The sequence below is a fragment of the Centropristis striata genome, chromosome 19, assembly GCF_030273125.1.
Source record: "Centropristis striata isolate RG_2023a ecotype Rhode Island chromosome 19, C.striata_1.0, whole genome shotgun sequence".
NCBI lineage: Eukaryota > Metazoa > Chordata > Actinopteri > Perciformes > Serranidae > Centropristis > Centropristis striata.
The window spans coordinates 32,177,899-32,191,657 of NC_081535.1; the positions used below are offsets into that span (position 1 = coordinate 32,177,899).

Consider the following 13,759-nt stretch of genomic DNA (forward strand, 5'->3'; position numbering starts at 1 on the left):
TTCCATATCATTTTTGACAACATTTTAATCCACAGTTCAGAAGTATAATGTTGCCTTGGAGTCAGTGACAACTTCAACCCAAGTTTTAAGGCTTATATTTGTAACATTGTTACATTGTAGCTTACTGACATCATGAAAAGAAGATTAATTGACTTTTTTTTTTTAAATGTGATGACAAATTTTGGAGTTACAAGGAGTATATTTGCTGTGTGAAAAGTATCATGATGATCGTGATTTGTGATATCTATATAAATAAAATTGACTTGACTTGATTTAGGGACAGGTAATAAGGGTCACTGTGGCTCAGTTGGTAGAGCGGTCGCTGATCAGAAGGTCGTGGTTCAATCCTTGATCACGACAGGCTAAATGTCAAAGTTTCCTTGGGCAACATACTGAACCATTGGCTTACTGAAACACCACTGTCATGATGTGTGAAAACAAAAGCCTTCTCCTTTTCCAGGCAATATCATCTGTCGTTATTGTTGTAAACCTGGTGACATTTAATCTCCATATCCAGCCCGATGGAAAAAAAAAGACATCAAGTAGGAAAAGCTCTTGTTGTGGAGGTGTGTAGGTCAGAGGACTCTTCCCCTTTTGACATGACAGATGCAGCTTTTGTGAAATGGTGTTGTGTGGATCAGTCTCACATGGGAATTGAGTCTTTGAGTCATTAAGTCTTGGATACCTCTTGCTGGCCAAGCGTACAGTTGATGCAGGGAAGAGTAATGATTAAGAGAAATTTAACTGACCAATGTAAATGTTGTTGTGATGCATGAGGTCAATCAGTTTGTGTTGAGCTGCTTAAAACAGGATGTTTAGTTAACCTTTACAAGTGTTTAGTTGGACACTACATGTTTATGATGGAATAATGTTCTTATAGTGTGATAACTAAATTAAATGATGTACAAAACTGTTATTATGATATGCACTTTTTTAACATTATGTGCTGATTATTACATTACAAGCTTTCATTACATTTAAATTATTTATGGATAGCTTATTACATTATGTATTGCAACAGCTCATGTTCATAAGATGCCGCATGTAAACTCCATTGGCAGATAATATAGTTTGGAGACTCTGAGCTGTTCAGTCAGTTCCAGATCCTAGTTATGGACGCAGGCATCACGATCCCCGATGTCTTCCTCCTTTCTTGTTACTGCTCTTCCCTAAGTCTCTGTCCGCATGTGTCCGAAAGTTGCGTTTGCAATTGGGCAATGTTGGTGCAGTATGTCTCTGTGAAGCATAATGTGGCGACCACTAGACGGTGACACGAAAGGTCGAAACACAGGATGAGATCTGTTAGTGTTTTGTTGCGGTTTTTCGGTGGCGGTTAAGAACAGTTACACCCCTAGAGCTTCTGGGAGGGTAAAGCCATATTGGTGTGTGACCCTGTGCTGCTTTCTCACTAGCCACTATCAGTGGCACTTGTGAGGAGAGGTATTTGGAGTAGGATTTAATCAAACACCATGAGGAAGACACCAGAGGCAAGAGGTTTTGAAGAGGAGCGAGAGCGGGCTGGCCAACTGGACCAATGAAACAGCACCTGAACGCTGGTTTCAGCCTGCTCGAATGTTGGCCTGACTCAATGACGTACACATATTCTAGATTCTAGAAGAGGTAACTCGTGTCTCATGTCTTCAGCTTCATGTCTAATGCTACACACAGGTAGAGGCACTAGGTTACAGGTTTGCAAGCTCTAGCTAATCAATCAGGAGCCTTGCGTAGCAAAGAAGCACACTGGGTAGTTGTGTTAAATTTGTTGTGTCCCTTTTTTCATATTATTCTTTCACTCCCACAGGCCCGGCCACCAATGCTCTTGAAGAGACCAAGTAGCAATTTGAGTCTGGAAAGCAGCGTTGACCAGTAAGCCTCCACTACTTCAAGTATACCTTCCTTGTACAACACTGACTAATATGCAATTACAAGAGATTACATTTACAGCCAAAACATGAACTGTAAGGGACAAATACTGCAGAGAGGATTCTTTCAGTTTGTAGAGGAGAGCAAAATATGTAACATTACAAGCCCATATACCCTACTGAACATAATATAAATTGTCAACTGTTGAGTTATTTAGGACTGAGTACCATCTGTAGTTTTACTTCACTTCAGAGTCTTTCTAAATGTCCTCTCACTCCGAGTGTAATTACATTGGTCATTTTTCAAAATTCTTGCGACTGATTCTCATTAAAGTCATTCAGTGTTTCTCACAGCCTCACTTCATTTCGCAATCTGATATTTTGAGTGTTTTTTAAATTTTTATAATGTGATTTTATCAAATAGAACACCGTAAATACAGCTCTAAGAGAATGAGACACATGCCATTGTGGTCTAATTTCCTTCTTTTGCTTCTTTTAGACTCATTCAAATGAGGTTTAATGAATAAACGCTGACATATTAATCCTGATGCACATTAAACATTTCACTAATGACGCCTTTATAAGCCATGTTAAAACTTTAGGTTATTTATATAACCCCGGTTCTCTTTCATAATATTTCATGAGATGTCTCACTATGGGATGCACGCCCTGCAGCAGACCTCAGAAGCATTAATCTCATAGCGCCAATCCTGATTGGCTGGTGAAACCAGTGTGTGTGTCCACCAAGGTTATTATAGTTAACGAAAAGTAACGAAATAACGAAAACTAGAATTGAAAAAACATTTTCGTTAACTGAAATAAAAATAAAAACGGGAGTTTTTAAAAAAACGATAACTAACTGAAACTGTATTGTGTGGTTACAAAACTAACTAAAACTAACTAAAATTATAGTGAAAATGTCCTTAGTTTTCGTCTTTGACAACTTTTTTCATACATAAACCTTTTTGGTTGATATGAAATCTATTTCATCTATCTGGTTTTATGACTTAGTAAACTTATTGGGGCTGAGATGGATCAGACAAAGGAAATAAAGGAAACATTTATTGTGACCTTATTGAATCTGGCACCCAAAAAATACCCCATTACAAAAAACTAAAACTAACACTAAAACTAATAGAAACTAAACTAAAACTAAGCATTTTCCGAAAAAAATAAAACTAATCAAAACTAGCAAACTCACTCTAAAAACTAACTAAAACTAACTGAATTTGAAAACAAAAATTGACAACGAAATTAAAACTAAAACTGATGAAAAATCCAAAACTATTATAACCTTGGTGTCCACCCCAGCTAGTACTACCTACCTTAAATAGTTCATGCAAACTGCACCACGTCATTCAAACACCTCTTCTCACTCGGAGCATATCTCACGTCCTGGGCTAGCTAGATTAATTGTCCACAGACGGATCTTATTTAGCTTCTGTCGCTGGGTACTAGCTTGGGTTGGAGACACGTTTCACCAGCCAATCAGGATTGGCATAATGAGATTAATGCTTCTGAGGTGTGCAGCAGGGCGTGCATCCCATAGTGAGACATCTCACAAAATATTATGAAAGAGAACCTCAATGATCCCTTTCTTCATTTTCCTCTTCTCCCTGGATCCTTTTCTATAGACTGAATTAACATATATGTAATGAGCTGTGCATTTCCTGTTGTCTTTCTTCTCTTCACCTTAGCTCTATCCGTCCTACTCGCCACTACACAGTCTTTCTCTCAGAGGATTCGTCCGGAGACGAACTCCAGTACGACAACGACTCCATCTCTGGTTTTCCTGACAGCTTTCTCTTCTCCGTCCCTTTTGAGTGGTCGCCTCTGTACGCATCTCTCTGATTGCTTTGCACTTTTGACCTTTTCATTTTACTCATTTCTTTTCTTTCTAATGAATTTGTGCACATACAGTACAGGCCAAAAGTTTGGACACACACCTTCTCATTCAATGCGTTTTTCTTTATTTTCATGACTATTTACATTGTAGATTCTCACTGAAGGCATCAAAACTATGAATGAACACATATGGAATTATGTACTTAACAAAAAAAGTGTGAAATAACTGAAAACATGTCTTGTATTTTAGATTCCTCAAAGTAACCACCCTTTGCTTACTAGAATATAAGACATGTTTTCAGTTATTTCACACTTTTTTGTTAAGTACATAATTCCACATGTGTTCATTAATAATTTTGATGAATTTACAATGTCAATAATATGAAAATAAAGGAAACGCATTGAATGAGAAGGTGTGTCCAAACTTTTGGCCTGTACTGTATGTGAGGCATTATGGTCATTATATAAGAAGATCTTGGGTTTAGGTTTAGCTATCCCTTTAATATTAAGGGTAAGGTACATACTTCACTGGAATAGCCAAAACAAGCTATTTTGATCATAACGAGTAAGTAAATGGTTTCTCAATTGATATTCCCAAACAATTTACCACTTTACTGTGTGTAAATATAATTGTCATGACATAAAAAGACTCAATGTTAACAATGTTCTATATCATGATTTAAGAGGTTATCCATATCAGCCAGCCCTTCCAAAGAGGTTTCAAGATCAACACCTACAGAATTTTATCAGGTCATCAACATGCATCTGATTTGAAGCAAGATGTAAACCATCAGTATAAAAATGCATTGATTGATCAGGTTTTTCCTGTAACCTTTTCAAACTATCAATCAATGCATCTCCATGGTTTACCCTTGACTTAACCCATTGAAGCCTGGAAAGCGGATACGTCGTTTTGTAGTATTTGTATAAACTCTCAAATACTTTTGGAATTTCATTTCTACCTGCTACAGAGGCTGAAAAATCTATTATTTAGTAGAAGCGTTGACACTTCTGTTGAATTTCCAGAAAAACTTCAGGTTTTAGGGGCTTATTTTAAAATCGCCCAGAGGTTTTACAGGTGTTTTAGGCGTCAATGGGTTAAGACATTTTTAGCTGTGGATGCCATTAACACTAAAATACTACTACTATAAATAATTAATTTTAATTCAATAGAGACTGTCATTCTTGAAGTTCAATACAGTGGAATTGAAGATGTAAAGGAAGTTTTCTAACATTGACCTCTCAAGCCCTCTAGCTTCAGTACTAGCTAGTAATGTCCTTTTATGGATTTGGTACAGTGTGCCCATGAAATTAAAATGAATGAATAACCATAAGTGCTACATTGTCCCTGCAGGCCACAGCCGTACCGCTCCCTGAAGGAAGCTGAGGCAATGGAAGGGGAAAATCCTGATTTTGGGGCTGAGAGTCACACTGCCCCTTCCAGCCCAGTTAACGAGAGGTTCTCCAGTGTCAACCTACTGGGGGATATCTTCGGCTGCCAGGACGAGCCTGACAACCAACCAATCACCTTGGCTAAAAGTCTTGAGGACCTGAGGACTACCAAAGAATCTGAGGAGCTCCAGGCCAAGTTCACCTACCAGGTCAGGAGTGAAAACGGTCTGCAGCCAGAAGTTGATAAATAGTCTTAACAGTAGGTTTTTGGTCCAGATTTGGGATTTGATCTTGAGGTTCCCATAGACAAAAATTGCTTTGTTTTGGACCAGAGCAAAAAGCCTCAATGATAGATGCCCAGAATAACATGCAATGCATTGTGACACACAGAAATAATTTGTTTATGTGCTGTTGTGTCGCTAAAACTTTAACTATCATAACCATAACTTATAAATGCTTATATATGAATTATGACTGTAGCTCTGTTGAGCATTTGGATTTTATCCCTGTGCTGGACTGAACTGACACTTAAAGAAGCCAAAAACAGCGTGCAATTATCGAGTTATTATCTTATAAACTGTAATATATTTGATAATGTTATCATCTTATCTCGGGATAATAAAGCTTATTTTCTTGAGATAACAAGATAATTAACTCATTATCACAGGCATAGAAAAAGCAATTTATTTTTATTACTTATAATGTTTATCAAATGTCAGGAGTACCATGCCTGCCATGAAGGCAAACCAGCTGTCTTCATGGAAATTAGATTTATTGGATGATATTCACAAGAAATATAAAACGTGTTTATAGATTAAAAGAAAATACTACAAGATCGTAAGGGAAATTTCTTTCTTTCTTTGATTTTTGGTTTGCTGGAAAAATGGAATTGTTCCTGCCAGTGACTGATGCATTTCAGATGAAATAATCTGAGTCTGTATGTAGTACATTATTGATTAATTCATCATCCTTAACCGCTTGCTTGTGAGGCGAAAAGTAGTAACCATTACACCACCATGAAGTCAGATATTTTCTTTTTAATTTATAAGGGACACAGTAAAAATGTTTTATACTTGTTGTGAATATAATCCATTCAATCTTACATGTATTTTGTATATACAGGGTACCTGCAGAGTCTTAAAAGTATTAAAAAAGTATTAAATGTAACTTTGAGAACCCTGGGGATACCCTGATATACTCTTGTTCATACTTTATTTGGGGAAAAAAATAAAAATAATTTTAATTACTCTACTCTCGAAAACGTTATTAGTAATTAGAGAAATTGACCTCTTGTTTTCTCGCGAGAACAAGGTAATGATCTATTTATCTCAAGATAACAAAGCTTGACCCCTTGAACATAGGAAAAGTTAGGAAAAACACATGACTTAGGAAATGCTATGAATATTATAAGTTTTAAACACTTAGGATGGTACTTTACAGTCTATTATTTCTCATGTTTGCAGCAGATGGACCTGAGCGTCTTCGAACACTCCCGAACGCTTCCAGGCTTCAAGCTGTCCAACCCTTACAACAAGCTGTGGAGTATCGGCCAAGACGAAGCAGCCTTGCATGTTTGTGTTCCTCCGTCCTCCAGCAGACCGGCGGTCCAACTCTCTGTGCAGATGGAGTCCCACTCTCCCAACAGTGAAGGCTCCGGCCCGGGTCCCGACCCTTTGGACCCTTCCACCCCCGGTAACATCACCATTCCTCGCCCCCACGGAAGGAAGACGCCTGAGCTTGGTACTGTTTTAGCGCCCCATGCAGCCCAGTTTTATCCTAAACCGGCAGGAGCTGGTGGAGGGGCTACATCAGGGGGACAAGAGTTCAGGCAAGCCCTGAGCATGAGCACAGATGGAGACCTACTGAAGCCCACCAAGGACAGTATAGATCTAATAAGTCTTTTAGACCCTCTTAATAGTTCAGCACCCTCCAGTTCCTCTTCATTGAGTGACGTGGCAGATATTAGTGTGGCGTCATCTTCCGACAAACCGACTCTGCCCCCCAGGTCTTACCCACAGGGCTTGCCCCCTTTCCCCCTGCATCCTCCTATATCTCTTAACCCTTTCGCCCAGTCGCTACAGCAAACCTCCCCTCAAATGCATTATTCACCGACTGTAAGTGGTAATCCTTTCAGCGTGGTCTACGGACCTCCACCAGGCTCTTACTTGCACACATCAGCCCAGCCACAGTCCTTTTCTACACTACCAGGGGTCTACAGACAGTATTCACCAGGCAATTCAACTCTGCCACCCGGCTATGGACTGCCCCAGTCAGCCTTCCCCTCCTCACTCACCTCCCGGTCTCACTTTTCTGCCAGCAATCACGCTCTTTCCAGTCAGGCAGACTCCATTTCTGTCCCCAGTACAGCCATGAATATACTGGCGAAGCCGCTTCATGCTGAGGGACAAAGCCAGAAGACTCAGGATCCTTTTGGGGATCTGCTGTCTATGGCCAAGCCAGCTACTCCCCCAAAAAAGAAGGTGGAAGACCTTCGGAGGAGGTGGGAAACATTTGACTAGAACCTGTGAATATGAACTGAGGGGCCCCTCTCTCTCTGTCACTCGCCAAACGTCCCTCACTAATGTATCAGAACCTTCTATTGTATTAAACAACGCTCTAACACTCTAATACAAGCTACTCTTCTTCTGCAACTCACAAGATCATCATAAAAGAATAATTAAAATGAGTTAATTATTTTAATTTGAGTAATTATTAGCATATTATTTCTCCTGCAAGCTAACATCGAAGGTACTTTTAGTTTTGTCTTCAAACAACACAACATAGTGAGTCCTCTCAGCTCACTCTTTGTTTGGCTGCACTGTTCATTACTCCAGGTGTATCTGCTGACCAGAGGTTGATGCAGGTGTCTTTGCTCTTGCTATTACCACCAGTAACCACAAATCAACCAGGACTGAAATCTCAAAGATCATAACTTAAAATAAATAGCTTTTATTGCCAAAACACAGGTTGTCATTGGTATATTCATATTTGTAACTTTTTTTCTTTTTTTGGTTTTCTTCGGCTCCTGTGCTGTGCACATGGAGTATATTTTTAGAAAATGTATCAGAAATGATGTGTCATTTACTTCAACAGAAGGTCCTGATACAGTATGTAGGAATGGTCATATGGGGACGCCCTACACATGCACACACCTCCCCTCCCCACTACTGTCAACCCTTCACTGACAAACAGGAGTGTGTGTCTGGTGAAGAGTGTAGAGTGCTTCATCACCGCACCAGTTGTGGTGCGGTGATGGACAGGACTGCGGACAGGACTGCCTGTATTTGGATATTTTGAGTTTGATTTGGTTTGATTTACCCACCATTCTAAGCAGGAGCCTGTTCCAGGTAGAAAGTTCAGCAAACTCTCAGTCTAACCCTGAACTCTGAGTGGATTTACCCTCAGATGGGCAACTCTGAGTTTCCAGTTCCAGAAAAGCTGATGTGAGTTAGTTCAATCAACCCAGAGTAGATTCACTCTTATGCGCGTGCATCACTACTATGAAAAGGCAGCATTAATGGAGCCCCAATATTAGGATTCACCATGGCAACAGCTAAAACAAATCGTTGAATTGTAAATCCATGCAAACGTACGAAAAAGAAGGAAAAAGCAACATGGTTGCAGCTGCAAAGGAGAGAGAATCAGCTGCTTCTCAAGTCAGTGCTTGTTTGAATTTAGTTTATTTATTTCAGATTTAAGTAGTATAATATAAGTATAAGTATAATATTACCGGTGAAAACTGGCCAAACTTTTATTTAGTTGTAATCCTGAAGTGGAAGCAGCTGAAAATGAAATATAAAAAAGAACATAGTTCAGACAGGTAGGACTGAGGTGTAACAGGCTCATGGCTGCATTTCATTTGATTCATAATTGACTGATTTAAGTTAATATAATTCAGTGGCGATTTCAGTGGATGTTTCAGTGGCAGATTCACTTTCCTTTTCACTCTGCAAACTAAAGCTTTTCTCATATGCTCTGCATCGCAATTATTATTAAGACAATTCGAACTCCAAAAAACCCTCCCTGCAACACAAGGAATCAGCTCTGATAACAAACTAATATTCAAACAGGATTGTGACTCTGACATACAGTAACCTCCGCTGATGAACATGTTTCGATGCGCACTTTGATTTCAATGAGGAAATTAAATGGTGTGTCTGTCTCTGAAAGAGGGCGGAGACGGAGAGAAACCCAGAGTTTGTTGAAGAAAAGCTGCAGAAAGCAGGTTAGGTTTTCAGAGTTAGTTCCCGTGGCAACGCAGCCGGAGTTGAAGTTATCTGTCTTTCTGGAATGGAAAAACCCAGGGTTTCCCTCATTTTAGGTTCAGTTCTCAGCCCATTGCCACCAATTCATAAATTGCTTACAAAATGATGCACAGCAGCCTCTCCTGTTGTCTGTCTTTAATTTTACTGCATTAGAGTGCTCAGCATAGATTTGGGTCTTTAGAAATAGCACAAAGTGTTTGTTGAGAGAGAATATATGACACTCTCAGCAACATATGTGGCTTAATAATGCCAACTTCTATGATTAGCTAGTGGTAGTAAATATATATATATACATGTATGTGTGTGTGTGTATATATGCAGTGGCAAGAAAAAGTATGTGAACCCTTTTAAGTTATGTAGTTTTCTGCATTAATTTGTAATAAAATGTGATTTGATCTGCATCTAAGTCCCAAGTATAGACAAACAGACAGAACATGCTTAACCTAATACTACACAAACAATTATAATATTTAATGTCTTTATTGAACACATACATTAAACATTCTAAGTGATGGTGGAAAAAGTAAGTGAACCCTTGATTTATTATCTGGTTGAGTCTCCTTTATCTCTACATTGTTAGGACTCCAAGTTTGCTAATTCCTGACTCCAATTAACTCTTAATGGAGTCATTAGTCAAAGGGTTCACTTACTTTTTCCACCATCACTTTGAATGTTTAATGGATGTGTTCAATAAAAACATTAAATATTATAATTGTTTGAGTGGTATTAGGTTAAGCACATTGTGTTTGTCTATACTTGGGACTTAGATGCAAATAGGACGATGTTTTATGACAAATTAATGCAGAAAACTACGTAACTTAAAAGGGTTCACATACTTTTTCTTGCCACTGTATGTATACGTGTGTGTGTGTGTATATATATGTACACATGTATATGTATATGTATATATGCATACAGTGAGGGAAATAATTATTTAATCCCTTGCTATTTTTGTGATTTTTGCTAAATTTCCCCCCTGACAAATAAATGAGAGGACCATAATTTGAATGGTAGTGAGACAGAATATTAAAAAAATATCAAGAAAATCACATTATATAAAAGTTATAAATGTATTTCCATTTGACTGATTGAAATAAGTATTTGATTCCCTAACAAAACATGACTTGTTGGTGAGCTCAGAGGTCAGACGGTTCTTTTAGTTGGTCACCAGGTTTGCACAGCCTTGTGCAGTTATAATGTCCCTGATGTCCTTAAACACCTCTTTGGTCTTGCCCATGGTGGAGAGGTTGGAATCTGATTGAATCATTCTTCAGACAGGTGTCTTTCATACAGATAAATTGAGATTAGTACTTTATTACTGTGAGAGAATTAATTTGTGTGTGGGAGCCAGAATTCTTGCTGGTTGGTTGGGGATCAAATACTTATTTCACTCAATCAAATGCAAATACATTTATAACTTTTATGTAATGAGATTTTTCTGGATATTTTTTAAAAAAATATTCTGTCTCTCACTGTTAATGTAACTCTACCATTAAAATTATAGACCCTTCATTTATTTGTCAGGGGGAAAATCAAGCAAACTTAGCATACTACGTAGCATACTTATTTCCCTTACTGTGTGTGTGTGTGTGTATATGTATATATGTGTATATATATACATATGTATATGTTTTCCATTTTTTTCTCGGATCATTTTAAGTGAGAGAAGATGGCACCGTTTCTGGATCATGTTCACATATGTCATGATACGGCATCAACTGTCATTTGTGGATTGCACAGTGAACTGTCTTTACAGACAGTGATCTCTGGGAGTGTTCCTGAGCCCACGCAGTGGTTTCCAGTAGAGAATCCTACCTGTTTTTAATGCAGTGCTGCCGGAGGGCCCGAAGATCACCAGCATCCAGTTTTGACCTTCGGCCTTGTTTCTCCTGATTCTCTGAATCTTTCGATAATATTGTACACTATAGTTGGTAGGATGGAACATTTTTCTGAAATAGTTTGTTGCAGATTGGTAACCCTCTGGCCATCTTTATATCTGAGAAGCCTCTGCCCTTTTATATCCACTCATGTTACTGACCTGCTGCCAATTAACCTGATTAGTTGTCAAATGCTCCTCCAGTTGTTTTTGATTTGTGCCAATTACTTTTCCAGCCTTTTGTTGCTCCTTAGCAACTGTTTTGTATATACAGTATATATAATACGCACACTTATACATACATATATATGTATGTATGTTATGGCATGCCGTTCAGGAAATTATATATATATATATGGAATGAAAGTTTAAGAACATGGATTGAAAACCTGAGGATGTGTGTGTGTGTGTGTGTGTGTACACACACTATATGGACAAATTGATCTGGCCACACCTGTTAGTTACTGAATTCAGGTTTTTCAATCACACCCCTTACCACAGGTGTATAAAGTCAAGCACCTAGCCATGCAGTCTCCATTTGCAAACATTTGTGATGCAGATGGGTCGTTGTGAAGAGCTCAGTGATTGTGTATGTGATGTATTGTGATGGGATGCTACCTCTGCAGTAAGACAGTTTGGGAAATTCCATCCATGCTGGATATTCAATGGTTAACTGTAAGTGATATTATTAGAAAGTGGAAGCATTTCGGAACAAAAGCAACTCAGCCAAGAAGTGGAAGGACCATTTGAAGATCACAGAGCGAGGTCAACGACTGTTACGGCTCATGGTGCATAAAAGTCATCAACGTTATGCTGATTCCATAGCTGAAGAGTTCTGAACTTCCACTGGCATTAATGTGAGCACAAAAACTTAGCGTAACGGGAGCTTAATGGAAGGTTTCCATGGCCGAGCAGCTGCACGCAAGCCTTACATCGACAAGTCCAACGCCAAGCACCGATGGAGCGGTGTGAAGCGCATCGTCACTGGCATGTAGAGCAGTGGAAACGTGTTCTGTGGAGTGACGAATCACACTTTGACTCTGTTTGGTAGTCAGATGGTGGAGTCTGGGTTTGCCACATGCTGGAGAACGTTACCTGTCTGACAGCATTGTGCCAACAGTGAGGTTTGGTGGAGGATGTTAATGGTAATGGGCTGTCTGTCTGTCGGGGTTTGGGCTAGGCCGAGGCTGGACTAGGACAAAAAATCGGCCCCGGCATTTTTGCCCCAACCGGCCCACCACAACCTATAGGTCACCAACTATCTTAGCGCTCTCTTGAACATGTAGATATATCAACCACACTACTCCACACTACTCTACATTTAGGCTACATGAAACGGCCCTCATCCCAGAGTGTCAATCAAAACACAGGAAGTCAGGATGGATAATATAAATGCAATAACATGCAGCACAACAAAGCCCATATGCCTGCAGTAAAATATGAAAGAACACAGGACTGTAAACATAGAGTAGAAACCTCATTGCTCACTGTAAAATGGTGTTCTACTAATGCTCAGGAAACAAATGTTTAAATATGGTAAAAGACCCCTTTGGGTGGCAAATGACGCTACAGAGACAGAAATGTCCTACTAGCATATTTAACACTGTCACACTAATATCATAACCTTCACCTCCAACTGCTCGTCTGTTTAACAACTCCAAGTCTATCACAGGCTGATCACAAGGCTGATCACAGTGCCACAGGTAACAGTGAATCAGCTTCAAACACTAACTGGACTGGCCAACATGTAATTATGACGCAGCACTAGCATGTTGAACTGGTAACAACAGCTAGCCTAGCATGTTGCTGTGCCAGTCAATGGACTTAAACCAATTAAGTCATTAAGTTAAAGTCCATAACTGTTAAACTCGATTAAAAGTTCAGAAGTGCCAAACTTACTGTCATCAGTGGGAACATACTGGAGGCAGCACAAACTCTCCTCTCTTCCTGCTCTTGCCCCGTGGCTATACACAATACATTTATGAAGTAGCAAGCAAACTACACATGCTGTGTTCAAAAAGTTAGGCTAACAAAATAAAGTTATTAACCTGACTTACTTTCCACTTCTCTCTCCTAACTCCCTGAAGGCTTCCTCCATCATCACCTGCTGGCGGCGCCGTGCTGAGTCAGCTCCAGCTGCTGCAGCACTAAACATTTCAGTAAGTGTAGCGCATTTTGCAGCATCTGCCTGAAGGGCTTGTCGTTTGTTTTTCTCTTAATTTCTCTTCTACTTCTACATTTTTATTTTCTGGCTGTGCCGTGAATGACAGCAGTAGGGGCCAAGGAGGAGGGGGCCCTCCCTCTACCTGTTTTATTGGCCATTGGGCAATCAGCCAACCAAAAAATAAATTAAAAATGTATTTGTTTTGTTTTGTTTTTTTCAAATCGTCTGGCCCAAAAACCTGCCAGCTCACCGGGCATTTGCCCCGTATGCCAGATGGCCAGTCCAGCCTGGCTCGGCCCTTATGAAGGGCTATGTCAATGCTTTGACATACCAAGACATTTTGGACGATGATATG

The 13,759-nt window shown here is 39.4% G+C and overlaps 1 protein-coding gene across 3 annotated transcripts in view; it reads left to right on the forward strand.

Moving 5' to 3' along the window:
• Positions 1-8,151, forward strand: part of LOC131992660 (DENN domain-containing protein 1A-like) — a 34,606-nt gene extending 26,455 nt beyond the window's left edge. The window contains exons 20-23 of one of the 3 annotated variants that reach the window (XM_059358297.1): positions 1,802-1,866; positions 3,560-3,697; positions 5,062-5,308; positions 6,566-8,151. In XM_059358297.1, the coding sequence (XP_059214280.1) occupies positions 1,802-1,866; positions 3,560-3,697; positions 5,062-5,308; positions 6,566-7,618 (1,503 nt within the window). In that variant the 3' untranslated portion in view covers positions 7,619-8,151. Of the gene's footprint in view, positions 1-1,801; positions 1,867-3,559; positions 3,698-5,061; positions 5,309-6,562 lie in introns of all 3 variants that reach the window. The other 2 variants (XM_059358296.1, XM_059358298.1) reach the window with 2 other exon arrangements.
• Positions 8,152-13,759: the final 5,608 nt, after the last annotated feature.